Genomic DNA, 12,207 nt, shown 5'->3' with positions numbered 1-12,207 from the left:
GGTTGAACTGTGTCCTCAAAATACATGTGGAAGTCCCTACCCCCCAGTATCTCAGAATGTGACCTTATTTGGAAACAGGGTCAGTACAAATGTACTTAGTTAAGATGAAGTCACACTGGAGCAGGGTGAGCCCTTCATTCAGTGAGACTGGTGTCCTTATAAGATGTGAGGACACAGGGAGAAGGCCATGTGAAGACAGAGGAAGAGACTCAAGTTGTGCTGCCATGTTACAAGGAATGCCTTGGGCTACATGAGCTGGAAAAGGCAAGGAAGGATCCTCCGATAGAGATTTAAGAGGGAGAATGGCCCTGACAAATGGACTTAAAAAAAAGAACAGTTTTTGTTGTTTTTTTAGAGAAAGAGGATGGGAAAGGGTAAAAGAGAGAGAAAAAGCGATGTGAGAGCACCTTGATAGGCTGCCTCCTGCATGCCCCCTGCTGCCAAGGATTGAGCCCACAACCCGGGCATATGCCCTGGACAGGGAAATCAAACCAGCAATCTCCCAGTGCCCAACCAACTGAGCCATATCAGCTAGGGCAACAACATCTTGATTTATACTTTCATCTTATAGAACTATGAGAACATATACCTGTTGTATTAAGCCACCCAATTTGAGGTACTTTGTTACCGTAGCCCTAGGAAAGTAAAACACTCCATTATATGTAATGGGATCTTAATAACTTTTAAGCAAAGTGACTAAATGATATTTTTACCTTGCTGATGTTCAGATTATGCCAGGATTAGGATTTACCTCAACTTTTAATAGAGCATCCTTGGTGTCCTTCAGCCTGCCTTTAGTCAAGTCAAGCTCATTTTGAAGTCTTTCTTGGGAGTCCTGGAGGCTGGCAATGAGTCCTTCCGCAGAGCCCAGCCCTTGTTCACTTGTCCTTACCAGGTCTTGGAGGCGGCCAACCTGCCAGTAAATAGAGTACTTTTAACATACCTCAGTGTATTCCACTGGCAACACAGTCCCATTTATATTCCTGGAGTCTTGCCCTAGCTGGTTTGGTTCAGTGGATAGAGTGTCAGCCTGGGGACTGAAGGGTCCCGGGTTTGATTCCGGTCAAGGGCACTTGCTCGGGGTTGCAAGCTCAATCCCCAGTAGGGGGCATGCAGGAGGCAGCCAATTAATGATTCTCTCTCATCATTGATGTTTTCTATCTCTCCTTCTCCCTTCCTCTCTGAAATCAATAAAAATGTATTTTTTTATAAAGGCGGCCTTATTCATGGTTGACCCCTTTCATGACAATCATGTAAATAAATGAATATAATTCAAGCTCCTGGTTTAAAAAAGAGAAATACAGGTTCTATCATATAATCAAATGCCTATAAAAAGGATTTGAAGCAAGATTAAGATTTTATCCAAGATTGAGAATAAAGGTATTTTTGATAAAAATATTTTTAAACTTCTTTTAAAAATCGAAGCACATATTTCATTTGAGCCCAGTTCTCATGGTGTTTTTAAAGTTGATAAGTTTAGGTCAATATCGATAAGCTGTAAATGTATCATAAATTCAACCAAGTTATAATTTCTGTGATTTCATACAAAATTTGTCTCATGAAATTGTAAAAGTTGACTTTTAGGAGCTAATAGACAATTTGTTAAATAAGCAAAGCAGATTGATACCCTCAAATTATAAGAACTAAAACCAATAAATGAAATATTTTAAATTATCTAGGAAAATACTATGAAGCAAAGATTTCATTTTTATGTCATTACCAAGCCTATCAAAACTATGAAAAGGGAAAACTGGGCTCTGGCCAGTGTGGCTCAGTTGGTTGAGCATCGTCCCATGCACCGAGAGGTTGCAGGTTCGATTCCCGGTCAGGGCACATGCCCGGATTGTGGGCTCAAATCTCCAGTAGGGGGTGTGCAGGAGGCAGCCGATGGATTGATCGGCTCATCAATGTTTCTATCTCTATCCCTCTCCTTTGCTCTCTCTCTAAAAATCAATAAAGAAGTATCTTAAAAAATCAAGTAAGTTCAACATTGAAGATAATTCTAAATTTATAAAAATAACTAAGACTCTAGAGACCGAACAAATGTTTGTTTAAATAGGCAAAAACTTTTAAATTCTGTGCAAATAGGAAAATAATGTGATGAACGTAACTGATTAAAGTTTGTTTTGTAAAATGCAATAAAAATGAGTATGTGTGGAACACATCTATTGTCTCCCAATACCAAAACCTCCTTTGGTCATTTGGGGAATTCACTCTGCTTCCTATCCGTCCCCGCGCTCCCAGGAGGGCTTCAACGCAAACTCCGGGATTGAAGAGCTTCAGCAAAGAGTAAACCAAATAAGGGTGTCTCATTCTGTTGGCTGTAAGGATTGGTGCAGGGAAGGCTCATGGTTTAAGCTTATCTACTAACAGTGATCTCAGGATTTTTAAAGGAGTTCCTTTACAAAAGGTATGTGGTTTTTTCCCCCAGTTGCGTATACCATAAGGGACTATATGACTGAAGCATGAAGTCAACAAAAAGAGAGCTAATCCCACTCAACAGAAAAAGAGAAACTGAGTTCCAGGGTCAGTAATTTCAGTTCTGAAGCTGAGCAGGCTTGATGCCAACATTATCCTCGGACTTTTTAATCCCGTGATTCAATCAATTTCCTTAGGCCAGTTGGAGCTGGGATTTCTGCTGTTTTCAACAGAGATCGATGCTCCGATTCCCCCTGAGAGCCTGCACACTGCGGGAATGCAGGAAGCGGCACCTCCCCCTGCAATATCTAACCATGCCTGCTCGTCCCGAATCCATTCTACTGGCAACAGCAGCGTCATTTTTTAATAAATTACAAAGATGGACGTGAGTATACGCCCCACCCCCAAGCAAGCACCACATATTTTACTGAGCATCTTCTAAATACTTCCTGTTCCCCTTAGGACAGTGATGGCGAACCTATGACACGTGTGTCAGCACTGACACGCGTAGCCATTTCTGATGACACGTGGCCGCTGAGGCGGCCGCATGCCGAGGATGAAACATTTGCTGCTCCTGAGGATGAAACATTTGCGAAATAATGTTTTTTCCTCTAAGTGACACACTACCCGAGTTATGCTCAGTTTTTTGGCGAAGTTTGACACACCAAGCTCAAAAGGTTGCCCATCACTGCCTTAGGATAACATCCAAAATCTTTCACGGTTCTTCCAAGGCCCCCGTGGCATAGCCCCTCTCTCTAGCCTTAGCTTGGCAACTCTCCACCTCCTTGGTCTTTACACTCATTAGGAAGAAGAGTGGCACATGGGTAGGAACTGAGTTCTGAAGTCATACTGCCTGAATTGGAATTCTGAACTTATCCACTTACTATGTGACTTTGGAAAGTTACATAATTTCTTTTGGCTTAGGAGAGACTGTATAAAATAATGTCTGAGGCATAGTAAGAACTGAATAAAAATTATTATTACTGCAGTCGCCATCACGCTCCATCTATATTGGCATCCTTCCAGTTCCTAGAAACTTCTCATGCCTCAGGGCCTTTGCATAAGCTCTCCTCAGTTTATTCTCTGGCAAACCCCTATAACCACTTATCACCATTTTGTAATGTACATCAGACTTGTTATTACTTGTTTCCATATCTGTCTTTTCCTATAATAGGGACCATACCTGATTTACCTCTGTAACCACAGTGTATAATTCAGTGCTTTGGTCCCTAATACCATTCAATATTTATTAAATAAATGAATGCGTCAATAACAGAAAAAGTCCATATATTCTCACTAGCAATTAAGAAGAAATAAAGGCTCTCTTCATCTCAATCTGTAAATATTTAACTCCTAAAAGAACCGTCAGTGCCTTCACCCTCCTGACCTATTGTCTAAGCAGAAAACAGCAATCCCCCTCAACTCTGGTAGCAGCCCCAGAGCATGGAGAGAGGGGCAAGGATGCCTCTGTGTGGATCAGGAAACGATTCCTATTCCTCCAGAGGCAGGCCGAGTTCTGTGGAAATTTTTAAGTTGTTTCTAAATTTCTCCCACTATAAACGTTGCTGAAATTTTGTCAGTGATCCTCAATTATTTGCTTTGGTTAAATACACAGAACTGAAACTGCTGAATCAAAGGACATGCCCACCTTATGGCTTTTAAACATGCTGCTAAATTCCTTTCCAAAAACCAGCATGGCTTTATAATCTCATCAGCAGCTTTCAAGTGCTTATTTCTCCACCCTTATCAACACCACTGCTTGGCCTCACTTAATTTTTTAATCATTGTCAGTTTGATGGTAATGAAAATAGCATCTCACTCACTGATTTTATTTCCAGTTTTTACACTGTAGTGAGGTTTAGATTTTTTGATTTTTTTTAGCTGCTCATTAAAAAATTGGGGTGCCTGTTTTTTCCTACTGTTTTATAGTATTGAGGTATTAAAGACATGAATTTTTGCTTCTCATACAATGTATGAGAAGCAAAAATTCCTCCTACCATGTATCAGGAAAAAGTTTTAGCGTTAACTGTAAAAATATTCCATGTTTTTAATTCATGACTTTGCCTTCATGTTTCAAAAGGCCTTCTTTGTCCTAAGATTTGTCACCTGAATTTTCCTATTGTATTTACATTCATATTCATGATTTGATATTATGCTTCAATCCTTTGCCCATCTTGAGTCACTTTCTACTACTTACCATATCAAGTTCTAGAAATTTTATTTTTGAGTAATCCTCTCCACTCCCAGCTTTACTTTCCTAGTTGGGATGCTAATCACCTCTTGCCAGCTAATGTAATAGCATCTTAAGTCATCTATCCAACTCTGATCACCACCGCCCCCCCCACATAGTTCATCTTCCTACTGCCACCAGAGTTCTTTTTCTACCATCATCTGATAGTGTGGTAGTTGCTACTCTCTTGCTATCACCCCATCATCAGGATAAATTCCAAAGTCTTTGTCACGGAACAAGAGGCCCTCGCAATTTAGCTTCAACTTTCCTTTCTACCATATCTTTTGAGGAGCCCCATCTGTACGCTATCGACACATGTAGTAGTTCTTAACCAGGATCAATTTTGTCTTCAAAGACAGTGTCTGGAGACATTTTTGGCTCTCACAACTAGACGGGAAAAGATAGTGGGTGCTACTGGTACCTAGTGTGTCGAGGCCAGGGATTCTACTAAACATCCGAAAGAACTTTCTGGCTCAAAACTGTCAATAGTGCTGATGTTGAGAGGCCTGGTGCGCTGACACTGAACTTTCTGATTCACCAAGACATTATAGCTTGTATACCAAAATGACCGTACTTAAGTTATCCCGCATACCATATTGTCTTTCACCATTCCTATAGCTGGCAAATTTATACCCTCCTTTCTTCAGATCATCTCCCATATCTCATTTGTAAATTTTCCAATATCACATTTCTCCAGGGCTCTGAGGAACCCCTTTAGTCAGAGATCCTCCTCTGGACTCTAAAATATATTGTGTTTATCACTGAATCATAACAGCCACTTAAAATTATGAGTTCCCTGACATTTTGTCAAAGTCTCCCTACCACCTAGGAGACATCATGCAGTCAACAAATGTTTCCTAAATCATAAAAACATGAAATGTTACTGAACTCTAGTTCCAATTTTTCTGGAGTACAATCTAGTAATAAGTAATGAGAGCTATAAAATTATTCCTACTCATATATATATATATATATATATATATATATTATTGATTTTTTACAGAGAGGAAGGGAGAGGGAGAAGGATAGAGAGTAAGAAACATCGATGGGAGAGAAACATCAATCAGCTGCCTCCTGCACAACCCCCACTGGGGATGTGCCTGCAACCAAGGTACATGCCCTTGACCGGAATCGAACCTGGGACCTTTCAGTCTGCAGGCCGACGCTCTATCCACTGAGCCACACCGGTTAGGGCTATTCCTACTCTTTGGTTCAGTAACTTAATTTAGGGCAAGAGCTAGACAAAAAGAAAAAAAATTTTTAAACACAAAAGTATGTAACAGACCTAATAATTTACCCACTTAGCACTAGAAATAAAACCCTGATGACCAGGGTTGAGAAAGGCTTCTCTACTACCCCTGGCTTCTTAGAGTTCCAGGCCATGGTTGGTCACTGATCAGGACAAAGAACTGGCCTTTAGCCCTCACCTGTTTGGCTCAGTGGATAGAGCATCTGCCTGCGGACTGAAGGGTCCCAGGATCAATTCCAGTCATGGGCACGTACCTCAGTTACAGGCTCCTCCCCAGCCCAGGCCCTGGTCTGGAGTGTGCAGGAGGCAAACCAATCGATGTGTTTCTCTCACATCAATATTTTTCTCTGTCTTTCCCTCTCTCTTCCACTCTCTCTAAAAAAAAAAAAAAAAAAGTCAATGGAAAAATATCCTCGGGTGAGGATTAAAAAAAAAAGAAAAAAAGAACTGGCCTTTGGATAACCCCATCCTGCTACTGTAGCGAGGACCTTTGCATGATAACCCCCTCCTTAAACCCGAGGGGGAAACTTCTTAAACTTAACACTATTTATAATTTTAAACATTAAATGCTCAACAAAGAAAATGTTTAAGCAACTATGGTAAAGGTATACAATGGGATACTGTGTGAATATTTTAAATGACTAAGATGTAGACAAAGTTAATAAGTAAAAATATTACATGGAATAAAGTTTTATAAATTAAGTACACATATCACTTGTGAATACACATTATAAACATTAAAATGCATATATATATTAAATACCACAGAAAATCTGGAATTTAAAAAATACTGTTTTGTTTTTATAAAATTGCTTAAGTTCATAAAAGGCAATACTCGGAAATTTTAGCACCTACCAATCACTGACACAATGATGTACATCACAGATCCAGAACAGAGTTAGAGACTCGATCCCTATTTTCTAAGTCATGGAAATAAATATTCTGTATGTCTCCTGTTACCTGAATGCTGGCACACCCACTACAGGAGGCAGAGAAATGAATTATCTGCTTTTTTAAAAAACATATATTTTATTGATTTTTTACAGAGAGGAAGGGAGAGGGATAGAGAGTTAGAAACATAGATGAGAAACATCGATCAGCTGCCTCCTGCACACCCCCTACTGGGGATGTGCCCGAAACCAAGTTACTGTAGTTGACTGGAATCGAACCTGTGACCTTTTAGTCCGTAGTCCAACACTCTATCCACTGAGCTAAACCAGTTAGGGCTATCTGCTTGTTATCGTAGGCAGAATTCTGACACCTGCCCCCCCTGAACTTCACTTTCCCTGGAACCCATGAATACAATGGGATATCACTCCTATGATTATGTTACTTTATTCAGCAAAAGCGTTGTTGTGGATGTAATTAAGACCATTGAGTATTGACTTTAATGTAATTAAAAGGGAGACTATTCTGCTTGAGGATGACCTAATCAGATGATCCCTAAGAGAAGTGAGAGAAACTCAAAGTCACAGAGGGTTTCCTGCTAGCTTTGTGAAGGTAAACTGCTATGTTATGAGAGGAGGTGGCCATGAGACAAGGGCTTGAGGGGGGTGTCCAGGAGTTGAGAGCAGTTTGGGGCCAACAGCCACTAAGAAAACGAGGACCTCAGTCATACAGCCACAGGACATGAATCCTGACCACAGCCAGTAAGAAACTCTGCACCTCACAATGGACTACAGTCTTGGCTGGCACACAACTCTTCCAGAGAACAGAAAGGGAGTAAGTCCCACTTCATCTTATGAGGCTGGTAAAACCTTGAGTCCAAACCCAGAAAAGGATGGTGTGAAAAAGAAAAAGTACACTCTTCCTCAGCTCAAAAGTCCTAAAATCAATATTAGCAAACTAAATCTATTATTACATAAAAATATATATATATATATTTCATGATTAATTAGGACTTATTCTATAAATCCAACATTGCTATATTAGAAAATTTATTAATATAAGGTACCACATTAATAATTTAAAAGTATGATCCAATATATACAGAAAAATAACATCAGTTTGTGAGTTTTTTAAATTAAGAAGCTAGAATTGCAAGAGAGTTCCTAAACCTGATAAAGGTAATTTATAAAACAAAACTTTAGAGAAGCATCATGATTAACTGTGGAATGTTGATATCCTTTACATTAAGGGCAGGAAACAAAACAAGAATGCTTAAAGCTTATTATCTCTGGAGAGCCTAGTCAGGAACAAAGGACAAAAAAATAATAATAATCTCTATATATAAAAGCCTAAGCGACCGATCTACCGATCACTATGACATGCACTGACCACCAGGGGGCAGACGCTCAATGCAAGAGCTTTCCCCTGGTGGTCAGTGCACTCCCACAGCCAACCTCCCACGGCCCCAATCACCCCGATCGCTGTCCAGGCCGAGGCACCCCACCTGTGCACAAATTCGTGCATCAGGCTTCTAGTAACATAAAAAATAGATGTCCCAGGCTGAAGAAAAGTAAGTACATATGGAGAAATGAACCAGGCAGATTCTTGGGGAGCCAGTCCAACATGGCACAAAAACATTCCTAGGGTGCTAAAATATAACTGTAAATGCAGTAAAAAGGAAAATCAATTACATGTTCATTAGAACTCTTCTTAGTGAGATTAGAGTATGTAGGCTGGAAAAACACTGAAGCCATTTAGAACTGAGAGTAGAACTCCAGGGGACCTGCATGAGAAACACAGGTGGTCACTAAACTGCCTTCTAATGCGAGTGGGACCATAACTACGAAGACTGTGTCCTGCAAGAGAGGTATGCAAATTTGGAGCCAGCGGTGGATTATCTAGGACAACAGAAGAGAGGCTGAGCTAATAATACCAACCAGAATCTTAATTCTCTGTCACTCCCAAATGATTTCTTCTCTGGATAAGTGCTTAAATATAATTAAAGAATACTGAGTGCAAGTTATTAGCCTTCCCATGGGCACCTGTGTATTTTGGCGTCGTTTCTGTGAGTGGAAGCAGAGTGATGAGAAAGCAGGACTTAAAGACCATTGGTTAAGAAGACTCTAGTGAGGTAGGGACAGCTGACAAGATAAGAATAGTAGACAAATCAGTCCCCAGTCCACAGGAAGGATAAACTGGAACGGAGGAAAGGAGGACAGTAGCAAGGCTGTTCCAGGGCACAGCTGTACCAGGGCAAAAGAGAAAAAGGGATGAAATACCCAATATTATGAATCTACATTTTGTTTGCATTTATTCTATTCACAACTTTCTGGTTTTAACATTTTTATCCTATTCTATTCTTAGACTTTTCTAGTTTTGTATAGAATTTTAAAATTAATTTAGATGTCACTATCTAGAACTTGGAAAGTCTTTTTTATTTATTTTTTTAATTTATTTTTTTTAATCCTCACCAGAGGATATTTTTCCCATTGATTTTTAGAGAGAGTGGAAGACAGAGGGAAAGACCGAGAGAAATATCGATGTGAGAGAAACAAATCAAATAGTTGCCTTCTGCACACGCCCTGACCAGGGCCTCAGCTGGGGAGGAGCCTGCAACCGAGGTACATGCCCTTGACCAGAATCAAACCCTTCGGTCTGCAGGCAGAAGCTCTAACCACTGAGCAAACCCAGCTAGGGCTGGAAAGTCTTTTTTAAATGGAGTCAGAGTAGAGAATACTAAGTCAATGTTTTGCAAAAGAGTAAGGCAACCTCCTTTGTCTTCTTTCCTATACAGTGGTATTCTCCTTTGTTTTGCTTTTCCCTCCCAAAGCACCTTGGGTCTCATGCTTTTTATAGTCAATTTTTACCTGGTGAGATGTGACCAATGTATTATGAATAATTCAGCATCATTTTTGATTATTTTTACTCTAGATGTTACTTTCGCTGAAGCTCACCTACTTTACGCAATGTTATCAAACAAGATTTTGTCATGGAAACATAACACAGGTGACAGGTCTATAGAATTCTTGCCTCTTGATTGGCTGTTTTCAGCTTGTCTTCCAGTTCTTTCTTCAGGTTTTCTAGCTCTTGTTGAAGCTGACTTTTATCCTCTTCTAGGTTTAGTTTCTCCTTTTTATATTGTTCCTCCAATTCCTTAAGAAAAAAGAAAGTTAAAAAGAATGAACAAAATTTCAAATATTGTATACTTCAAAGATTTCCAAGAAAAAGACTATTCAGTTTATGTTTTGAAATTTTATTCTCCAAATTAGCCTTACCCATAATTAAAAACAAAATTAATAGTGAATCAAATTAATCCTGGGGACTTAAATTCCATCATTCTGAATAACTTATGATGTAGTAGTTAAATAATTATTTTTTTTAATCCTCGAGGATATTTTTCCATTGATTTTTAGAGAGTGAAAGAGAGAGGGAAAGACAGAAATATGATGTGAAAGAAACACATTGATTGGTTGCCTCCTACACATGCTCCAACCAGGGCCAGGGCAGAAGGGGAGCCTGCAACCGAGGTACATGCCCTTGACTGGAATCGAACCCGGGACCCTTCAGTCCGCAGGTCGATGCTCTATCCACTAGGCCAAACTGGCTATGGCTAAATAATTTTTTTTAATGATAAGAATATTTGGTCTAGATCAAGATGTAGTAAACACACACACACACGTATGTTATACAAATGATAATATGATGAGATAAAGAAAAATTCTGTCTCTTGAATACAGAATTATTTTATATTTACATTGTTAAAAAATCGGAACTCAGTGCTAGACTGGGACATAGTGAAAAATTAACAAGTATAGAATCAAGACATCTGAAGAAAATACCAGCAAAACTGATACTTACGGAAGAACACCTACTATTTGCCAGACATGTATTTAATACCTGGGATACAAATGCAATGAGACATGGTGCCTGCCTTTAATAAGGTCATGGTATCAGGCAATTAAAGAATATGTGATTAACACTTGATGCATATGGGAAGTGCTGGAGTCTATGGATGGGGAGCTAGCTCTGGCTTAGTGAGGAAACCTGCATAGAGAAAGCAATTTCTAAGTGCATTCTGAAGGAGTGCACCAGTCAGAAAAGGTGGTGAAGCAAGAGGGAAATATTACATTTAGGCAGAAGAAAAAGCATGTGCAAAAACCCCGGAGGTGCAAAAGTAGTTTAATACTTTACAGAAGTAAGGTCAGAAGAGTAGAAAATGGGGTTCTGTGTCGAGAGTCCCCAAGACAAACTCCAGGTGGGATGATTTGCTGAGATGACTCACAGGACTCAGCATGAAGTCACACTCACAGCTACGATGACAGCAAAAGTATAGGGAACGCAATCATCAAAGGGAAAAGGCACGTGGGTCAAAGCGCAGGAAACCAGGCCGAGCTTCCAAAGCCCTCTCACACAGGACTCTCAGCAAGCTGTGAGCACACATGTGGAATATCACCCCCAGGAAAAGTCACAGGGACTCAGTGCTCAGGCAGGCAGGCACACCCTGACTAGCACGTACCAAATTCCCAGCCTCTGAGGAGGAAAGCAGATGTTCAGCACAAACCATATTGTTTGCATAAACAGTTTAGGCACAGTGAGCCAGGCTTACCAGGGAGTGGTGGGAACCCTCCAAAAACTCAAGTTCCCAGATACGAGCCAGGGCCAGTCCCACATGCCTTTGTAAGGATGGCAGTGTCAGGCCTGAGTTAACTCTTTTCTGCATGGATTCTGTGCTTATTCACTTGCTGACTTTCAAATGGGTGGGGAAATTAACAGTTACAAAGGAAAATATACAGTAGTCCTCCCTTATCTGCGGTTTTGCTTTCTGTGGTTTGTTACCTGTATTCAACCACAGTCCAAGAATATTAAATAGAAAATTCCAGAACAATTCAGTTTTAAATTGTGCACTGTACTGAATAGTGTTATGAAATCTCACGATTTCCCACTGAGTCCTACTCCTGAAGAGAATCATCCCTTTGTCCAGGGTATTCATGCTGCATCCACTCCCGCCCGTTAGTCCCTCAGTAGCCGTCCTTATGATAAAGTAATAAGGAATATATAAGAAAGCTCTTAATAAGCTGTAAAGTGCTATCAGATAAAGCATATAAGCACCATCATTAATACATGCCCACGTGATGTGGTGTTAAATGCCTCAGGGTTTGATATCTGAGACCTGAGTTCAAGGCCTCACTGGTCCTTCTTTCTAGTTGCATGAGCTTGAGGAAGTGTTTAACCTCTCTGTGGCCCCATCACCTCTTCTGTAAAATGGGTATAGCAGTGCTATAAGGATTAAATGAAAAGGGGATTAAATGCAAGACATCATTGCAGTGTCTGGCACACAGTGAGAAATATTAATACTCAACATTTATTTATCACTATATGCCAGGACATGCCTGGGTTCTTTTACTTATTTTTTCTTTTTTTA

The 12,207-nt window shown here is 40.0% G+C and overlaps 1 protein-coding gene across 1 annotated transcript in view; it reads right to left on the bottom strand.

Annotated features, from left to right (window-relative positions):
- The window catches only part of FAM184A (family with sequence similarity 184 member A), an 85,549-nt gene that overhangs the window by 32,796 nt on the left and 40,546 nt on the right, over positions 1–12,207 (bottom strand). The window contains exons 6-7 of the mRNA XM_008138783.3: positions 9,816–9,938; positions 752–913 (exon numbers count right to left, since the gene is read on the bottom strand). Of these exons, the coding sequence (XP_008137005.2) occupies positions 752–913; positions 9,816–9,938 (285 nt within the window). The remainder of the gene's footprint in view (positions 1–751; positions 914–9,815; positions 9,939–12,207) is intronic.

The sequence above is a fragment of the Eptesicus fuscus genome, chromosome 10 (assembly GCF_027574615.1).
Source record: "Eptesicus fuscus isolate TK198812 chromosome 10, DD_ASM_mEF_20220401, whole genome shotgun sequence".
Lineage (NCBI taxonomy): Eukaryota > Metazoa > Chordata > Mammalia > Chiroptera > Vespertilionidae > Eptesicus > Eptesicus fuscus.
Note: the sequence above shows the minus strand (reverse complement) of the source record. Positions and strands in the feature narration are given on the sequence as shown.